The sequence below is a fragment of the Pseudophryne corroboree genome, chromosome 4 (genome assembly GCF_028390025.1).
Source record: "Pseudophryne corroboree isolate aPseCor3 chromosome 4, aPseCor3.hap2, whole genome shotgun sequence".
In the NCBI taxonomy this organism is placed as follows: domain Eukaryota; kingdom Metazoa; phylum Chordata; class Amphibia; order Anura; family Myobatrachidae; genus Pseudophryne; species Pseudophryne corroboree.
Window position 1 is genome coordinate 426,857,876 of NC_086447.1, and position 19,095 is coordinate 426,876,970.

Below are 19,095 nucleotides of genomic sequence, written 5' to 3' on the forward strand. Positions count from 1 at the left end.
TACAGATGCTCCATGGTGTGCTGCCCACGAGGGACCCGCAGAGTGAGTAGACTAAGCTGAGTCTGTAGCGGGTCTCCCGCCTGTGAAATGGTCATACGAATCAATCTAGTCAGAGCCTTTTGTGGAAGTCATAGAGGACAAGTAGGGAATCTGATTTCCGAAGAGAACTGGTACGTTCCACATAGATCCTGAGAGCACAGACCAAATCAAGTGAAGCTTCACCAGTCGAAAGGTTCGGAGATAGAAAGGCTGGTACCATGATCTTAAAGCTGGTACCGCGATCTTCTCATTAAGATGGAACTGGGACATAACTTTAGGAATATAATTGGGCCTAGTCCCGATGAAAAATAAGAAAGGTGGATCTACAGGAGAGTGCTTCAAAATCTGATACCCTACGAGCAGATTCAATAGCCAGTAGGAAGACATTTTTTACTGTTAGCCACTTCAGATCCACGGAGTCCAGAGTTTCAAACTGGGCCTCCTAAAGAGTATTGAAGACCACTGATAAATACCAGGGAGCCACTGTGGGTACATATGGAGGTTGAACCCAAAGTATACGGTCCGAATATCCAGGAGAGGAGCAATGTTTCATTGGAACCAAATGGACAAGGCCAAGACATGCACTTTCAACATTGCCAGGCAGAGTCTCAGAGACAGTCCAGCTTGGAGAAAGGTGAGATTCCTGGACACTCAAAAACATGTGGGTTATAGCGCCTCATAGCGCACCACTTAAGGTGTGTATGCCATATCCGATAATAGATGCGGGCAGAGGCCAGAATCTGTGCTATAAGCATGGTCTGGACAACAGACCAGGAGAATTCTGTTGCCTTTACAATGGATGACTCAAGAGCCACGTCATCAAAGACAGACGCGCTAGGTCCAGGTGAAGACAGGGGCCCTGAGACAGCAGGTCTGGTCACTGAGGGAGTGGAAAGGGATTCTCCACTCCAATTACATCTGGACCACATTGGGACAATCACTGTGATGGTGCTGCCTTCTTGTTTGAGCTTCTGGAAAACTCACAGGAGAAGAGCAACCAGAGGAAAGACATATGGTAGATGGAAGTAGATAGAAGCTCCACCATATGGCCAGGGCATTCATGAAGGCCGCTTTAAGGTCCCTTGTCATGGAGCTGCATGCATGGCCGGTGGCTGCGTGACGTCACTGAGCGATATGAGTGGTCATATCTCTCAGTGTGTATGGGTGGCCGCTGAGAGCCTGGCCCGGGAGAGAAAACACAAGACGATGTCGCTCATAGAGTGACATCATCTAGTGTGTACGGATCTTTAGTGCCCATAACAGTATATTTAAATTGCATTACTACTGTATTCTGCATTGTATGTGACTTGTGCTAGCTCTGCTGTCTGTTTTGTTTCCTCTGTCAGTATATACCTTTCCCTTTCTTTCCAACCTTTTACCCTAAATCCAGGTGTTAAGTGTTCTAAGCCCCTGGGCTGGTTAAGTATGTCACATAACAGCAGTGTTGCTCATGCCCATTGCCATAATGTGCACACATTCTCCATTTGCTATGTCTGGCAAAGGCAAGAGCCACAAGGAGGCTACGTCACCTATTTTAACTTCTTGTAAATCCTGCTCGGCAGGTCTGTCACCTCAGGATAACTTACAGGATGAGTTATGTGCTGTCTGTTATATCCTACCTATCCAGCCAGCACCATTCCAGTCAGCACCCTCAGTCTCTAGCCAAAAACCCCCATGGGCTTCTTTTTCTCAGGTAGAGTGTCAAATAGCTGACCACCTGGCAACTCCTGTAGTTCCTGCACCCCCCTGTGGGAATTCTTCACCAGGTGCATACTGCCATCTCGGTGTCCCGGGTATGCCGGTCCTGAATCCCCCTTGGGTACTGCCGACAGCGACAATAATTGCTGAGGCACAGCCGTGCATCGATCATCGCTGGCGGCATACACACAAACTGCAGAGAAAATGAGCAACATCGCTCATGAAGGGGAACAATGAGTGACGTTGCTCATTTTCTCGGCAGTGTGTATGGGCCTTAAGTCAACTATACAGCAGGATTTGCTGGTAGGATACAAGTGCTGTACAGAGGCGTAACTAAGGGGGGTCGAGCAGGGCACGTGCCCTAGGCGCCTTGCGCCTTGGCAGCACAGGGGGCGTCTGATCTGGGTCGGACCCCACCGAGAGATAAGTTGGGTGATCTCTCTCCGTGTAATGAGGAGGAGGTGGCGGCAGACGGGACAGCGTGTGACAGGGGCACAGTGAGTGCCGGGATATAACAGCAGAGGATAGCCTGCTACTACAGCTGCTGCCGGGGCATGTGTGAGTGCGGGTGCTGCTGGTGTGGACACTGGCTGCGGGCATTGAGGCGGTGCAATGGGGGCGCAGGCTGGTAACTGTGATGACACATGGCAGCAAAACTTTCCTGGCAGCGAATGGTTGCTGCTCCCCTGGCGCTCCCCGCACTGTCCTTGTCCAACTTTCCCAGCTCCCTGGCAGAGTAGCGCCGCTCCTCTCTGCACACACCTGGCTGCCGCATCCGGAGGCACAGATCACCGCAGCCAGCACCCTGGTAATGAGCGGAAGCCTCCCATCCCGCATCCCCACAGGGAGTGATGGCAGTGGGGGCGCAGCCCCAGGAGGACAATGGCCAGGTGCCTTCCCTGTCCCTGGCCTCGATATCTGGCCAAGTGAGCGGCATGGAATTCGTGGCCCTCGCAGCGGTGCAGATTGAGAGCTGCAGCCCCATGCGCCTGGGATTGCTGGGCACCCCATTCCTGGGGCCACCGCGGAGCTCCACATCGCACAAGAGATACCGGCAGCTCCAGAACTACAGTATCTATACATCGTGCTGGAGAGACCCCGGAGTTGAACCTTCATATACCATGTCTTCATGTGAGTACCCCATGCTGCTGTTGCTGGCACTCTAGTGTGTCTGTACCAACGTGCGGACTGTCAGCTTGGCACCCTCACCCAGCTGCCAGCGCTCTCAGTAATGACCTTGCCCTGATGGTGAATTAACTTTCTATAGAATAACCATTATGGAATACCATTTATTATGCAGGCAGACACAATATTGCATGTCTGTGGGCTCTATTTTCGTAGTTACACAGCTAGGTAACTGATATCTGCAGGAATGAAGGGGGGAGGTGATGGTGTGCTGAGAGACAACACAGGGGGTAGGTGATGGTGTGCTGCAAGATGATGACAGGGGGAGGTGATGGTGTGCTGAGAGATAACACAGGGGGTAGGTGATAGTGTGCTGAGAGACGACACGGGGTGGGTGTTGGTATGCTGAGAGACGACACAGGCGATAGATGATAGTGTGCTGAGAGATGACACAGGGGGGAGGTGATAGTGTGCTGAGAGACGACACAGGGGGTAGGTGTTGGTATGCTGAGAGACGACACAGGGGGTAGGTGATAGTGTGCTGAGAGATGACACAGGGGGTAGGTGATAGTGTGCTGAGAGACGACACAGGGTGTAGGTGATAGTGTTCTGAGAGACAACACGGGGTAGGTGATAGTGTGCTGAGAGATGAGACAGGGGGTAGGTGATAGTCATGTTGGCACTCACCATTTTTAGTGGCCATGCCCCTTCTGGTATGTGACCACGCCCATTTTTCTGATGCGTGCCTTCGGCACGCACACATACTTGCTTCTCTGTTTATTCCTTTTTTTTTTTGAGGGGGGGCGCCACTCTTCTTCTTGCCCTGGGCTCCAAAAACCCTAGTTAAGCCTCTGGTGCTGTATAACCTTGCTCCTTGGAGAGGTATACAGGGAGACTAAACCCAGTGTTCCCGGAAACCGGTGCTGCCGAAAATGCGTGCCTCTGGTCTCAGAAGGGGAGGAGTGTGGAGGAGGAGGAGCTCAGCGGTGGGAAGACCAAAGTGGACTGGTGCGCTGATATGGGGGAGGGGCCACAGGCAAGGGACTGGTCTCCCCCATGCCAGTGTTACCCACCAGGTACCCTGGCCCTGTAAAACAACCTGTGCTAGTACAGAAATGCCCTGGTGGTCTAGTGGAGGCCAACGGATGAACTGGGGTCCACACTGTCACCTCCGATCCATCTCCTGGGACCAGAGGCAGACCGTGAAGAAAACACGGGTCCAGCAAGTGGGTACCAAGCGCGCATGCAGGGGGGTTTCTGAGTCCCTAGAACCCCCCCCCCCCCTTGCCGCCAATCTATCGCTGAAGAGGTGAGTGTTTTTTTTATTTCCTTTTTGTAAGTCCGGCACTCAGCTCCACCCCCTGTGCATCCAGAGGCTGGCCGCTCAGGCTAGCATATAGGGGTAGCAGCTCTGCTCTCACTGACATGATGTGAGAGGTGAGAGCTGCTGGTGCAGCATCATTGTAGCGCCGCTGCAGCTTTTATCTTCACTCTGGGCACCGATTGACTTTGTAACTCCGTGTAGCTGGAACAAGCTCCGGTACTCTTAATTTGCGGTAACCAGAAGTTTGACTAGGTACGCTGTCCATCCATGAAGGATGATGGTGCTACGCTGTCTATGGGGGAGGAAGGGGGGGTAATGGTACTGTCCTGTCTGTCAACTGGGGGGTGGTGCTGTACTGTCTGTCTATAGGGGGTGGGGGTGGTGATTGTGCTATGCTGTCTGTCTATGGGGGGGTGGTGATGGCGCTATGCTGTCTGTCTATGGGGGGGATGGTGCTATGCTGTCTGTCTATGGGGGGTGGAGGTGGTGATGGTGCTATGCTGTCTGTCTATGGGGTGTGGGGGTGGTGATGGTGCTATGCTGTCTGTCTATGGAGGGGTGGTGATGGTGCTATGCTGTCTGTCTATGGGAGGGAATGGTGCTATGCTGTCTGTCTAGGGGGGGTGGAGGTGGTGATGGTGCTATGCTGTCTGTCTATGGGGGGTGGAGGTGGTGATGGTGCTATGCTGTCTGTCTATGGGGTGTGGGGGTGGTGATGGTGCTATGCTGTCTGTCTATGGAGGGGTGGTGATGGTGCTATGCTGTCTGTCTATGGGAGGGAATGGTGCTATGCTGTCTGTCTAGGGGGGGTGGAGGTGGTGATGGTGCTATGCTGTCTGTCTATGGGGGGTGGGGGTGGTGATGGTGCTATGCTGTCTGTCTAGGGGAGGGGGGTGATGGTGCTGTCCTGTCTCCTGTCTGTCTAATGGGGGGGGGGGGGGTTTGATGGTGTTGTCTGTATATGGGGAGGGGTAGAATGTTGGTTGTGTGATGCCTGTCTATGGAGGTAACGTGGTTGCTGGGGTGAAATGGGCTGTCTGTTCATGGGGGAGGTTCTATGGGAACACAATTGACTAGCAGACTGCACTCATTGCAGGAATTATCAGATGAGAGGTTCACCGACCTTTCAGTGTTGTTCAGTTCAACATTTTCATAGTTTTCATCCTATATACTCTATTCAGACCATCCATGGTGCAGAAGAATGACATCACATGGGAATGCTAGCACCGTGCGTCATAGAGGGAGCCGGACCAATTAATGTTAAATTGAATACAGTAACATTGAAATGTCGGTGAACTCTTCATCTCTGATTATTCCTGTAATGAGTTCCGCCTGCTATTCAATTGTATATCCTGATGACGCAGCACTGGAGTTTCCTTATTAAACAAGGCACCTGCACAGAGGCGGAACTACCGGCAGTGCAGGCAGTGCACTGCACTGGGGCCCGCCTCTGTCCAGGGGCCCAAGCATGTAATGAGTCAAACTGACTCATTACATGCCGCTGTGCGCTGCAGGCAACCGCTGCCCGCAGCGCACAGCCGCCCGGAGATAGGAGCTGAGCAGCGGTACAGACGGGGGAAGGAGGAGGGAGCCGGAGGACGGAGCCGCAGCAGCGCTTTGTTACTGGTGGAGGCGCTGCTGCTGCTGCTCCTCTGCTTCCCTATAGGCTGTCTTCCGAGAACAGCCTATAGGGAAGCAGAGGGGCAGCAGCAGCAGCGCCTCCACCAGTAACAAAGCGCTGCTGCGGCTCCGTCCTCCGGCTCCCTCCTCCTCATTCTCTACTGCCCGGGAATCGTCGTCTGACGCAGCTGCACCGAGGAGCCTGAGGGTAAGTATAATTCTTCTTTCTTTCTTTCTTTCTTTCTTTCTTTCTTTCTTTCTTTCTTTCTTTCTTTTTCTTTCCTTCTTTCTTTCTTGTGCCTGCCTGCCGCAATGTGTAAAAAGGGGGGACTACCTGCCGCAATGTGTAAAAAGGGGGGACTGCCTGCCGCACTGTGTAAAAAGGGGGGACTGCCTGCCGCAATGTGTAAAAAGGGGGGACTACCTGCCGCAATGTGTAAAAAGGGGGGACTGCCTGCCGCACTGTGTAAAAAGGGGGGACTGCCTGCCGCAATGTGTAAAAAGGGGGGACTACCTGCCGCAATGTGTAAAAAGGGGGGACTGCCTGCCACTATGTGTAAAAAGGGGAATCTGCCTGCCGTAATGTGTAAAAATGGGGACGCTGTCTGCCGTAATGTGTAACAAGGGCACGCTGTCTGCCGTAATGTGTAAAAAGGGCACGCTGTCTGCCGTAATGTGTAACAAGGGCACGCGGTCTGCCGTTATGTGTAAAAAGGGGTAATCTGCCCGACGCTATGTGTAAAAATGGGGAATCTGCCTGCCGTAATGTGTAAAAAAGGGGGGCTGCCTGACGCTATGTGTAAAAATGGGGAATCTGCCTGCTGCTATGTGTAAAAAGGAGGAATCTGCCTGCCGTAATGTGTAAAAATGGGGACGCTGTCTGCCGTAATGTGTAACAAGGGCACGCTGTCTGCCGTAATGTGTAACAAGGGCACGCTGTCTACCGTAATGTGTAAAAAGGGCACGCTGTCTGCCGTAATGTGTAACAAGGGCACGCGGTCTGCCGTTATGTGTAAAAAGGGCACGCTGTCTGCCGTTATGTGTAAAAAGGGCACGCTGTCTGCTGTAATGTGTAAAAAGAGGAATCTGTTCGCTGTAAGGTGTAAAAGGGTCTCTACCTGGTGTAGTGGTGCTACTGTGCGGCGTAATTTGAATAATGGAGACTACTGTGTTGGTATTATTTTGTGGCCACACCCCTTCCCCACGAAGTCACGCCACTATGTATTTTTGCGCGCGCCTACGGCGCGCACTGCCCCCGGGGTGGACTTGGATGGGGGGGGGGGGGGCAAAGCATTTTGTCGCACCTGGGCCCACCGCTTGCTTGTTCCGCCACTGCACCTGCATTTATATTATATTACATACTAAGAGGAGTGCTACGTCATAAGTATATATATATATATATATATATATACATACAAATATGAAAACATAGAATATGACTTCAGATAAGAGCTACTTGGCACTTCTAGTCTGCCAATGCACACACATACACACTAGGTTTTTTTTATTGGGAGCAAATTAACCTACCAGTATATTTTTGGATTGTGGGAGGAAACCGGAGTACCTGAAGGAAACCCACGCAAGTACGGGGAGAATACAAACTCCACACAGTTCCCATGCTGGGAATCGAACCGATGACCTCATTACACCATCCATACTGCTGTACAGTTGACAGAAGGTTCGCATTGGATATTGATAATGTGTCTTACCACAATGGTTAAAAATAGGTAAATCAAGATTGTTCTGAACCTAATTAGTTGCAGCTAGAGAATTCATTTTAATCACTGCATGGTTCCACAGTATACAAATTATAAAATAAGAATTCCCTTTAGTGCATACCTTATGCAAGTCCCAAAAAGTAACACTTTTTTTTTTCATTGGTCTGTAATCAATTATTTGGATACCCCCCTTTCAAAATCCTGTGTTTGCCACTGGTTACCAGCCTTACCTGTCCCCCTGTTGCCAGTGTGTAGTCATGAGGTCTGGAGGCTCAGTGGTACTAGCTGCGCTGCCTCACCCCACCGGTAGTACCTGTCTGGCAGGTTAGTGGCTGCTGGCGGGGGGTGATGAAGTAGCAGCACTGGCATCCATAGGATTGCCTAGCGCTGTTGCTCAAAGTCTTTAACTAAAGTAAAAATGTAATAAAATCATAAAATTAAAGCTTGGAGCTTCTTAAAAGCAGCCCCGTCTGTTTAAAGGTGCGGCTCCTGTCGGCACCAAGATGAAACTGAGGATCTTGGGATGCTAAAAGCCTAACTGTTTGGTGCCCGGTCCTAACCCTAACCTACTGCCCCCATGGTATTCTCTGTGGACAACAAAGTTATCTGTACCAAGCTGGACAATATAGTGGTACTATATATACAAGTGAATGGAAATAATAATAAATAAACATGGGCTAAAACAGCTCAATACTGTATAATTTAGCCTTACTTGCAAGTTCTATCCACAAAATGCTAAATCAAATATTTCTTCATTCAGACCAGTAACCTGCTCTAACCTGTGGTCAAAATTATTTTTACCAAAAATAGGATCTCACTAGTGTTTATTTTTAATGTATCTTCTCTTTTGAGACCCATCTATATGCAAAGTGCATCCTCTTACCCAATATCTATTAAAGTATCATTACACATACATAAAAATTAGCTTTTATACCTATTGCCTTGAAGTTCACAAACTCGTTTGGAAGCAAATGACCAGTCAGTGGCATCTTCACCCTTCTCCAGCCATTGCTTGAAGTGTTTGATATTGGCATCTGTGAATTCCATCACATAGATCTTCTTGAAAACATTGCTGGCTGATAAGAGCTGGTAGATTATAGCCCCAACACTAATATCGATCAATATTTCTCCTGTAACTTGTCCTGTTGCAAACAGACATAACAGTCAATTTTGAATGAAACAGCATCTGCATGTACTCACATTTGGCAGTGCTGTGATTAAGCAGTTTTTAAACACAAATCAAAAGTCATGTAAAATCTTGTAGACATATCCTTTCTGGTTACACTTGCTGTACATTCAGAGGCTTGGGGCAGCAAGCAACTGGGCAGATGTAATATGTCCAGAGAGATTTAGATTTGGGTGGGATTTGTTCAAACTGAAATCTAAATTGCAGTATAAAGATTAAGCAGACAGTATTTACCATGCACAGAAACAATATAACCCACCCAAATCTAACTCTCTCTGCACATGTTACATCTGCCCCACCTGCAGTGCAACATACAATAGTTTTGTCCAGTTGCTTGCTTTTTTGTTTCCTTACAAACCTTAGTACACAAACTCCAATTAATTGTCATTTGTTAATGATATAGCTCTATTTTGGCAGTATTCCTAATTGGTGCCATCTTGAAAGCTAACATACAGTAAGACTAAGGGTCATTTACATAGTCAATGACTTAGTCCAGCAATGGCTATACACCAGTACTGCCTGTAATGAAAGTGCTATTTAAAAGTAAAAGCAATTTTTATATATAAGTGATCCTATTCTGTTCTACATCATTTCTAAAGTCACCCTTTGCTGCCCATTTGATCATACATTTATTATGTACATTGTATCTAAACTACACAACTTTCTGTCCTGGGACTTCCAACCATTGTTCACGCTTCATACATCATTCAAATTTTGAAATAAATTATATGCAATAGTTTTCCTGCACAGTCTGCCTCAAATATTTAACAGAGCAAATGTATAAATAGTTAGAAATTTCAGGTCTGTTTTGTTGTTATGTCTGTATGGTACTTACATTCAAAGTTTATAATTAATTTCTTATATATTAATTTAAGCAAAAAATGTTATTCATGTTTTATTATTTACTTTTAAAATAATCCATAGACCCCCAAATTTATCCATAGTTCTAAAGGTAAATGTGAGATTTATACACTAACTGTTATTATTTACTGACCTGAAGAAAACAGTTCATGCAGTATTTTCGCTGGATGGCCAATGTTTTCCTCCATTATGCTGTTTTGTTCATCAGCAAAGTTAGTTTCAACAAACTCTTTGGCTTTAAAATCATCATCATGATAATGCTTATAGGTTCTGGAAGCCATTCTCAGTATTTTGAGCCCTCAGCTGAGATCTACAGTACGTTCTCCTTCTAAGTTCCTTTTTATAGCAATATCAGGTAACGCTTAACTCTTCTGACTTTAAATATTATAATTGGATCATACCATCTTTATCATCCCCATGAGGTGTGCTCATGGAGAGATGTATTTATTTTTCTTGAGGATATTTGAGTAAATTAAGTAGGGAATTCAATCAGGAAATACTCTGTGGTCAGGTGCTTGTATGGTAAATACAGTATATAAAATAGATTTAAAAAATCTGTATAGTAAAAAAATATAAATGCTGAAGCTGCAGACACCTGGGACACTTTGTGTTCACAAACCCATTCTTATGCCGTGGAGGCTTGCCAAGAACCTCCTCCTGCAGTGGTGTTCTGCTGTGGTGTCAATCATACCCGCAGTCTGTGTACCTCCGAAATGCTGGCCAGTAAATAGGTTGCATGCTGGAAGCTGTTACAGTGGTTGCTGAGCCCTCCATCTTGCCACAATAGAGGGGACTACCTGCAACTATAAACGGATAAACACTTATGCCTTCAGAATATACAAACAAGTTATCTCGATCTCCAATTTTGGTCTAATGTGTTTAATACAGTATGTGAATGGGAATAAAGCAGGCTCTTGTTCTCTAACGTGTTTCAGTTCTTTGAAAATGCTCCCTATAGAGAGAAAAGCATTAGGGAAAGTTATTTGAATATCTATATTTATTTTTATATTTTCTTTTTTAGTATAGATATTACATACTGTTACAATCGATTGCTAGCAAACCATTGTGTTTACCTGATTAATGTGTTATTAAATTATAATATTATTTACAGTATTTTGTAGGCGATATTGTCACGTTTATTTAGCCATGGTATATTGACTTACTATCAGCACAGCACTAACCACACATTACTATACTGTATGTTCAAAGGAATTTAATTAGTGAAGGTAATTTTTCGGGCACAAGAAATGGGACATTGTCATAATTTTTTTTTTTTTTTTTTTGCAATGTTTTTTATAGGATATTTGAGCTCTTTTTTGCACCTAAAAACTGATAGTTTAAAGCGACTAACTGAATTCCCCCCTATGACTTTAGAACCATTATAAAAAAAATCTCACGTTTGCTTGGAATGGAGAGGTAAATATACCTTTGCTCCTAATCAGCAAGGAACGCCTCTGATCCAACTATTCAGCTTGGTGAGTGCATACTGCCATCTTGGCCTACAAACTTGTGCAATGTCCCATCAGATCTAGATGCATAAAAATTTACATTACAAAAAGGCATTGTCACATTTATGTTACTTTGTGATCTCAGACTGGTTTCAGAGGTAATTGATGATGCAGGTACAGAAGGCTGGAAACTTGCTAGGCTTATGGAGTTTCTGCGGATGAGACGAATGCCATATCTCAGAAGATAATGTTTGGACAGGAGAAGTTCAACTGGTCACTGGTGGTGACAACTCAGAGGGTTCAGAAGGACTGAATGAAGATTCTGGGCCTGTAGTACTTTGCCCTTCTGTCTGCAGATGCTAGGGCTGTCCTCTAACCTCTGTGTTTGTACTCAGAACTCAAAGAATTGTCTGGAGTTTTGTGAATGACTTGAAAAGTAATCTCAGAGAGTCACTGGATAGGAACAAGCTTGGTTGGAGCAAAACCCATATAGAACTCAGGCACAACTTGAAAGGAACAGAATTTGGACAGAACTAAGTAATTGGAATCCCTGTATGGAAGTTCCTTGGGACTGGTCCTAAGACTTTACTTGGGTTTGATCAGACTTTTGCTGGACTTGGACTTACCCAGGCTTGTATCAGACTTGGACTTGCACAGACTTGCACTGGACTTGGACTGAACCAGACTATCACTGGACTTGGACAGACCTGGATAGGCACCAGACATGCACAAGACTTGGATTGAACTGGTAAGTTCCAGACTTGGACTGAACCAGGCATGCACCGGACTCACATTGGACCACTCCAACAGAAGAAATGGGTTCAGTTTCATTAAAGAAAGACTCAGAGTTTACACTCTGTTTAGCACACAAAGTCTGGTCACAGACTGAGTGGTGATTGACTTTGCAATGGCAGCCTGAGAACTCTATGGCCAGACCTTTCATGCTGTACCTGCTGTGGTAAAGTTGTAACAGTCAGCTGATGGGAATATGCCCCTGTATTGGCAAAGTGAGGTTCACATAACTGCGGGCAAGATGTCAACACACAGCACTTAGCACTGGAGGGAAACCACCTCTGCTGCATCTCCACTGGAGATCTCACTCAGACCCACACATGGACTATCATGGAGCACTAAACCAGCAAACAGACAGAGAAGGGAGGGGGCTGCAAATCCCACCCCTACATTTCCCTTCAGCACACTAAAAATTACCTGTAAACTGCATCCCCCCTCTCTGTCTGTTTGTCTGAGACCCCTCCCCCTTTCCAGCACCTGATACATAATTATCTCCAGGAGTGACCGAGCAGCTACCATTGTTTGTCTGCTTGTGTGCAAGAGGCATTGAATGGGAGCAGCATTTGGAAGGCATGCTGTTCCTTTTAGTGCCAATAGGAGATCCTGGGGGTGGCTCCTAGGTAAGTTAGCTCTCTGTCTGGATGTGTTTTAGTAATAGCCTTTATCATGAGGCCTACTGTGACAAATTACATGGCCCTATGTGGGCACTGCTATTATGTAGTGTTAGGACTGCTGACATCAGAGAAGCCTTGAAGTGGCTCAGCAGCTTAAACATGTGTTTGCAAACATGTGTAACCTAATTCTCTGAATTTCTATTACCAGATAGGTTCAGGTATGGTTACAGGTAATTTTTAGTGTGCTGAAGGGAAATGTAGGAGTGGGATTTGCAACCCCCCTCTCTGTCTGCTTCACTTTGACCCCTCCCCCTTTCCAGCACCCGATACATAATTATCTCCAGGAATGACAGAGCAACTACCATTGTTTGTCTGCTTGTGTGCGAGAGGCATTGAATAAGAGCAGTATTTGGAAGGCATGCTGTTCCTTGTAGTGCCAATGGGAGATCCTGGGGGTGACTCCTGGGTAAATTAGCTCTCTGTTTAGATGTGTTTTAGTAACAGCCTTTATCATGAGGCCTACTGTGACAAATTACATGGCCCTATGTGGGCACTGCTATTATGTAGTGTTAGGACTGCTGACATCGGAGAAGCCTTGAAGTGACTCAGCAGCTTAAACATGTGTTTGCAAACATGTGTAAACTAATTCTCTGAATTTCTATAACCAGGTAGGTTCAGGTATGGTTACAGGTAATTTTTAGTGTATTGAAGGGAAATATAGGAGTGGGATTTGCAACCTCCCCCACTCTCTATCTGTTTGTCTGTGACCCCTCCCCCTTTCCAGCACCTAATACATAATTATCTCCAGGATTGACTGAGCAACTACCATTGTTTGTCTGCTTGTGTGTGAGAGGCATTGAATGGGATCAGTATTTGGAAAGCATGCTGTTCCTTGTAGTGCCAATGGGAGATCCTGAGGGTGGCTCCTGGGTAAGTAAGCTCTCTGTCTGGATGTGTTTTAGTAATAGCCTTTATCATGAGGCCTACTGTGACAAATTACATGGCCCTATGTGGGCACTGCTATTATGTAGTGTTAGGACTGCTGGCATCGGAGAAGCCTTGAAGTGGCTCAGCAGCTTAAACATGTGTTTGCAAACATGTATAAACTAATTCTCTGAATTACTATTACCAGATAGGTTCAGGTATGGTTACAGGTAATTTTTAGTGTGCTGAAGGGAAATGTAGGAGTGGGATTTGCAACCTCCCCCCTGTCTGTTTGCCTGTGACCCCTCCCCCTTTCCAGCACCTGATACATAATTATCTCCAGGAATGACCGAGCAACTACCATTGTTTGTCTGCACTACACCAGAAGCCAGATGCTGGTAAGCCACACCCCCACCAGAGAAGCACATCTGCAGCGCCTGGATAGGTAAGTGTCAGGACTGCCACTGGGATCCCCTCCAGTCTGTGACAGACATCTCTTCAACACTTTTGCATTTATGTAACTGACTATTTGAGAGCTGTGGGAAGCTACAGCTAAGGCAGTAAGTAATACGATGGGTTAGATGCTCATTGCTTTGTGTGCAATTGTTCCAGGTTATATTAACTTCCAACAATCCCCAACAAATAAGTTTCAGAAAAGTGTAATACTCAGAATCAAGGATATTTTTCCAGAACAAATTATAACCACATCCTACACATAAAACTCTTACTAGGGTGTATAAATATCAAGTGAAGATAAATCCCTTTTCTATAATTTTCAACCAAAGAAGGGCTTATTCCCACTTCTTCTAATTTATCAATATTTATTTAATGAAGAAGCCTCAGATTTCTACAGTGGCACCAGTATTCTTGTATACAAATTCTGCATCCATATGTCACTGTAGAATCAATTCATCAAGAGACAAAAAGATATTCAGGATAAGATGCCTGTATGCAAAAATTGGAATACTCTCACCAACCCTTGTATACTCCCCAAGCATCCCGATTTTGGGCACTGTACTGTCATCACAGAGGGGGGAAGCAAGTTGTGGGAGCACTTTCTCAAGTTGGCTTTACAGTATATGTGGGGTAGGTGAGTCTGGGGACAGCTCAACAGCTTGGTGAGTACTAGGCATGGCCCATGCACGAGGGGTCCCAATTTCAGACTCTTCTATGATACTAGCAAACAAAAAAAGCATCCACAGAAATTAGGGATAAGGGGTTTGTTTCTCTAAGAACTGAACCCACCCAAACATTGCGATCCAAGCCGGGATTCGAGTCCGGCTCAGGACTTCCCACCTTACTTGGATCCCAAAGCAAGGCCGAACGTCATCTTCAAGCTGTCGGATTCTCGTGGGTTTTGGATTCTATATAAGTCCCAGTGCATCTGCGCCATCTTCACTCCGGCTGTAGAGAGTGCACTGGATGGATGTGTCCATCTCCAGTACTGTGTTGTCTGGCGAGGCATGGGGCGGGTGCTCTGTCTGCTGTATCTGAAAGGGGTACTCTCTCTGTCTGCTGTATCTGAAAAAGGGGTGCTCTCTCTGTCTGCTGTATCTGAAAAGGGTGCTCTCTCTGTCTACTGTATCTGAAAAAGGGGTGATTTGTCTTCTATTTCAGAAAGGGGTGATCTGTTCATCCATCCTGGGGCTCCGTCCTAGTGTAAAATTAAGATGATAAAAGCTAAAAACAAAAGGCCTAAAATTATAATTATAAAAAAAAATATATATATTCTGACTCATTTGTGCAACACTGTAACCGCCAGTGTGTGTGTGATATAAAAAATACATATTTTTGACTCATTTGTGTGACACTGTGACAACAATGTGTGATATAAAAAATAAAACATACATTTTCATTTCAATTAATATTTTTTGCTGTGTCATCCCAGTATACATCCAGGGACTGCAGCTGCTCTGTCTATCTAGAGGTGTTCTGTCAGGCCACCCAAAATAAAATACTTTTTTCTATTTTATATTTTGTGCTCTATCCTCCCAGTATACATCCAGGTATGCTCCGTCCATTTCAGGGTGCTGTGTCATATACTCATATTCTTATGTTATAACTTAGTGTCCTATTTTCATAATTCTTCTTATCACCACATTGTGATTAATTCAAATTAATATTATGAATAATAATTATAAATTAACTAAATTAAATGTATATATCTAAACTCTCCACACTTGTATAGTGACCCTTCTGCATATCAAATATATCTTTGAGGAACAGAATATATTGATCCAAAATAAATTAAAATTATGATTACAGCATCTAAAATATTGCCTTTTTTATTCTTCGTTGCCTTAATCATCTTTTTGTGAACTGAAGTCTTGAGCCTTGGCTAATGCATCATTTTATTAAATACATTCTTTTTTTAGAGTTTGTGCTGTGTCATCCCAGTATACATCCAGGCATGCTCCGTCCCTATCAAGGTGCTGTGTCCATAACTCATAAACTTATGTTATTACTTATTGTCCTATTTTCAGAATTATTCAAACTCTCCACAATTGTATAGCATACCTTCTTATCTTTTGAGGAACAGAAGAACTTGATTCTAATTTTAAAATAATTTTAACAGATGATTACAGCATTCAAAAATATATTATTAACTGCCATGTGTTTGCTGCCCACTGCTTTCGCTTAGCTTAGTCATCCAGCTACCTCGGTGCAACCTTTTGGCCTAAACTGGATAAAAACAGTATTGTGAGCTGTGAGGTGTTCGGAATAGACTGGAAATTAGTAGAAATGAATGTTATTGAGGTTAATAATACTATAGGAACAAAAACACCCCCAAGTTCTGTTATTTTAGCTGTTTTTATGATTTAAAAAAAATATATAGATCCAAAACAAAAAACCTTCAAGGGCGGTTTTGGAAAAAAACAATACAGATCCAAAACATGAAGGAGATCCAGATCCAAAACAAAAACACAAAACCCGGAAAAATGGGCCAGCGTACACCCCTAACGGAAATTAAGAATGGGGAATCTCTAATATTTGCTATGATCCTTTGATCGCAAAAAAATAGGTTTCTATGGGGGCTGCTAAATTGTCAGATTTACCATGCTCCAGAATGAGAAGCATTCCAAAACTTGGTCTGGATGGCTGGAAAGCATTTAGCTTTTGCAGGTTATATGCTACACATTGCACATCAGTAACAGCACATGCCGGGATCTGTACCAGGAAATAACTTACTGCATTAGTGAACTCATGGGGTAATTCAGAGCTGATCGCAGCAGCAAATTTGTAAGCAGCTGGGCAAAACCATGTGCACTGCAGGTGGGGCAGATATAACATTTGCAGAGAGAGTTACATTTGGGTGGGTTATTTTGTTTCTGTGCAGGGTAAATACTGGCTACTTTATTTTTACACTGCAATTTAGATTTCAGTTTGAACACACCCCACCCAACTGTAACTCTTTCTTCACATGTTATATCTGCCCCCCTGCAGTGCACATGGTTTTGCCCAACTGCTAACAAATTTGCTGCTGCAATCAACCCTGAATTACCCACTCATTACTTTTTACACATCACAGGGATGGACTCCTATTGGAGCCCCTGTGGGTCATTCCGGCCCGTTCACACGCAGCAGTTCCTCGCTGCGGTGCGAACGGGTTGGAACTGCGCAGCAGCCGCAATGCACACGCGCGTCATTGCCCGTCGACGGCCGTCGACGGGCAGTGGCCTGAATAAAGAAGAAAGTGAGAGTGGGGAGGCATTCCGCGGTGTCTACTCACTTTTTTCTGGGTGTGGAGTTCCGAACGCAGACGTGTCCAGGCGTTTGGAGGGCGGATGTCTAACGTCAATCCCAGGACCTTCATCGCTGGATCCATCACACAGGGTCTGACTCTGGTCTTGTTTTGCAGGAAACTTTTTTAGCATAGCAGGGCTGCACAAGCAATCGCAGCCCTGCTATACTAAAATACACTCCCCCATAGGCGGCATCAAGTTGATCACACAAGCAGTAAAACGGTGCTACATGCGATCAACTCAGAAATGAGGGCCCCTGTCCATGCAAATGTTTTTTGGTAAATTCTGATGATACTTCATTTTTGAGTGCTGCAGGTGGGGCAGATGTAATATATGTGCAGAGAGATTTAGATTTGGGTGGGGTGTTTTCAAAATGAAATCTAAATTGCAGTGTAGAAATTAAGCAGCCAGTATTTACCATGCACAGAATCAATATAACCCACCAAAATCTAAATCTCTCTGCACATGTTACATCTACCCCACCTGCAGTGCAACATGGTTTTGCCCAATTGTTTACTTTTTTGGTTTGCTACCAAACCTGAATAACCCCCTTAGTATGCAGTGGCTATGTGAAATTTACAAATGTCACAGCCACCAGGATTTGTATAGAGAGTCGACACCTACTGGAGGTTTCTCAGATCCACTGCTTGTGTATGAAGACATCAAACACACACCGGTTAGTAATAAATCTTCTGAGTAACCCTGTGGTCATGTAGCATGGCCCTCAGAAGTGAGAAGCCAGAGCCATTGTAACTGGACCGCAGTCACAAGCTGCGACACACACCTGAGATGGATGCAACATGCCTGCATTTATCTCCACTCCCTGTTACCTCCTACAAATGCTCACTGAATGTCACTTACTTTGCACAGAAATCCTCACTGTGACCTTCATAGTAAGACCATCACGGTACATGTGCAGTGCGACTTAGACACCTGCGCAGTGTTCTGTAAGAGTTTGTGATTAATATGTAATTCTGTATTAGGAGAGACACAGATTAAGCAGGTCATCATAACTAGCTCTTCTTGTGCAAATACTGCAATGTATTCTCCCCTGTACACATGGTGAATGCCCATATTCATTTTTTTTATCTAGTCATTTAAATTGAATTTACCATATACTACAGCAGTCACTTGGATATTGCTATATTTAGCTACTGATAGCAGTGAATAGGGAGGGGGGCAGTGGTGCTGACAGGGGCTGATTGGGACACCAGGATGCCATGCCACTTCCTACTTAGCTGGTCCCATTGTCCCCACACTGGCCTAAACTCACCACTCCACTGGCACAATGCCGCGATAGGAACTGAGCTCCGATCAGGCAGAGTTTGGAAATGGTACCCTGCATGAACACTGATCCAGCAGTTCATGCAGCTGCTTCGTGATTGGGCTGTGCAGCATATTGCAAGCCCGCCCTCTGCATGACATCATGCAGGAGGGGTCCAGCACTTTGCACTGCTGCTGTGCTGCCATGATGTGAGAGAGACAGGAAGATCCTAATTGAGAGAGAGAAGAGAGGAGATGCAGCAAAACAAGGTACTGTATTTGAGAGAGTAAATAAGGAATGTGGGTAAGGAATGAATAGAGTGAAAGAAAAGAGTAAGGTACCTGAGACGGTAAAGAAAAGTGGGTGATTAATAGGGGTGAGCACAGGGCCATTTTTCGATTTTGTGTTTTGGTTTAGGAACTGGATCTCCTTCATGTTTTGGATCTGTATTGGGTTTGCCAAAACCGCCCTTGCAGGTTTTGGTTTTGGATCTATATTTTTTTTTAAATAATAAAAATAGCTAAAATAACAGAATTTGGGGGTGTTTTTGTTCCTACAGTATTATTAACCTCAATAACATTAATTTCCACTCATTTCTAGTCTATTCTGAATGCCTCACAGCTCCAATATTGTTTTTATCCAGTTTAGGCCAAAAGGTTGCACTGAGGTAGCTGGATGACTAAGCTAAGTGAAAGCAGTGGGCAGCAAACACATGGCAGTTAACAATATATTTTTGAAT

The 19,095-nt window shown here is 45.1% G+C and overlaps 1 protein-coding gene across 1 annotated transcript in view; it reads right to left on the bottom strand.

The window, feature by feature from the left end:
- LOC134910923 (indolethylamine N-methyltransferase-like) overlaps positions 1–9,852 on the bottom strand; it is a 39,041-nt gene extending 29,189 nt beyond the window's left edge. The window contains exons 1-2 of the mRNA XM_063919312.1: positions 9,705–9,852; positions 8,459–8,666 (exon numbers count right to left, since the gene is read on the bottom strand). Of these exons, the coding sequence (XP_063775382.1) occupies positions 8,459–8,666; positions 9,705–9,852 (356 nt within the window). The remainder of the gene's footprint in view (positions 1–8,458; positions 8,667–9,704) is intronic.
- Between the last annotated feature and the right edge of the window lie 9,243 nt (positions 9,853–19,095).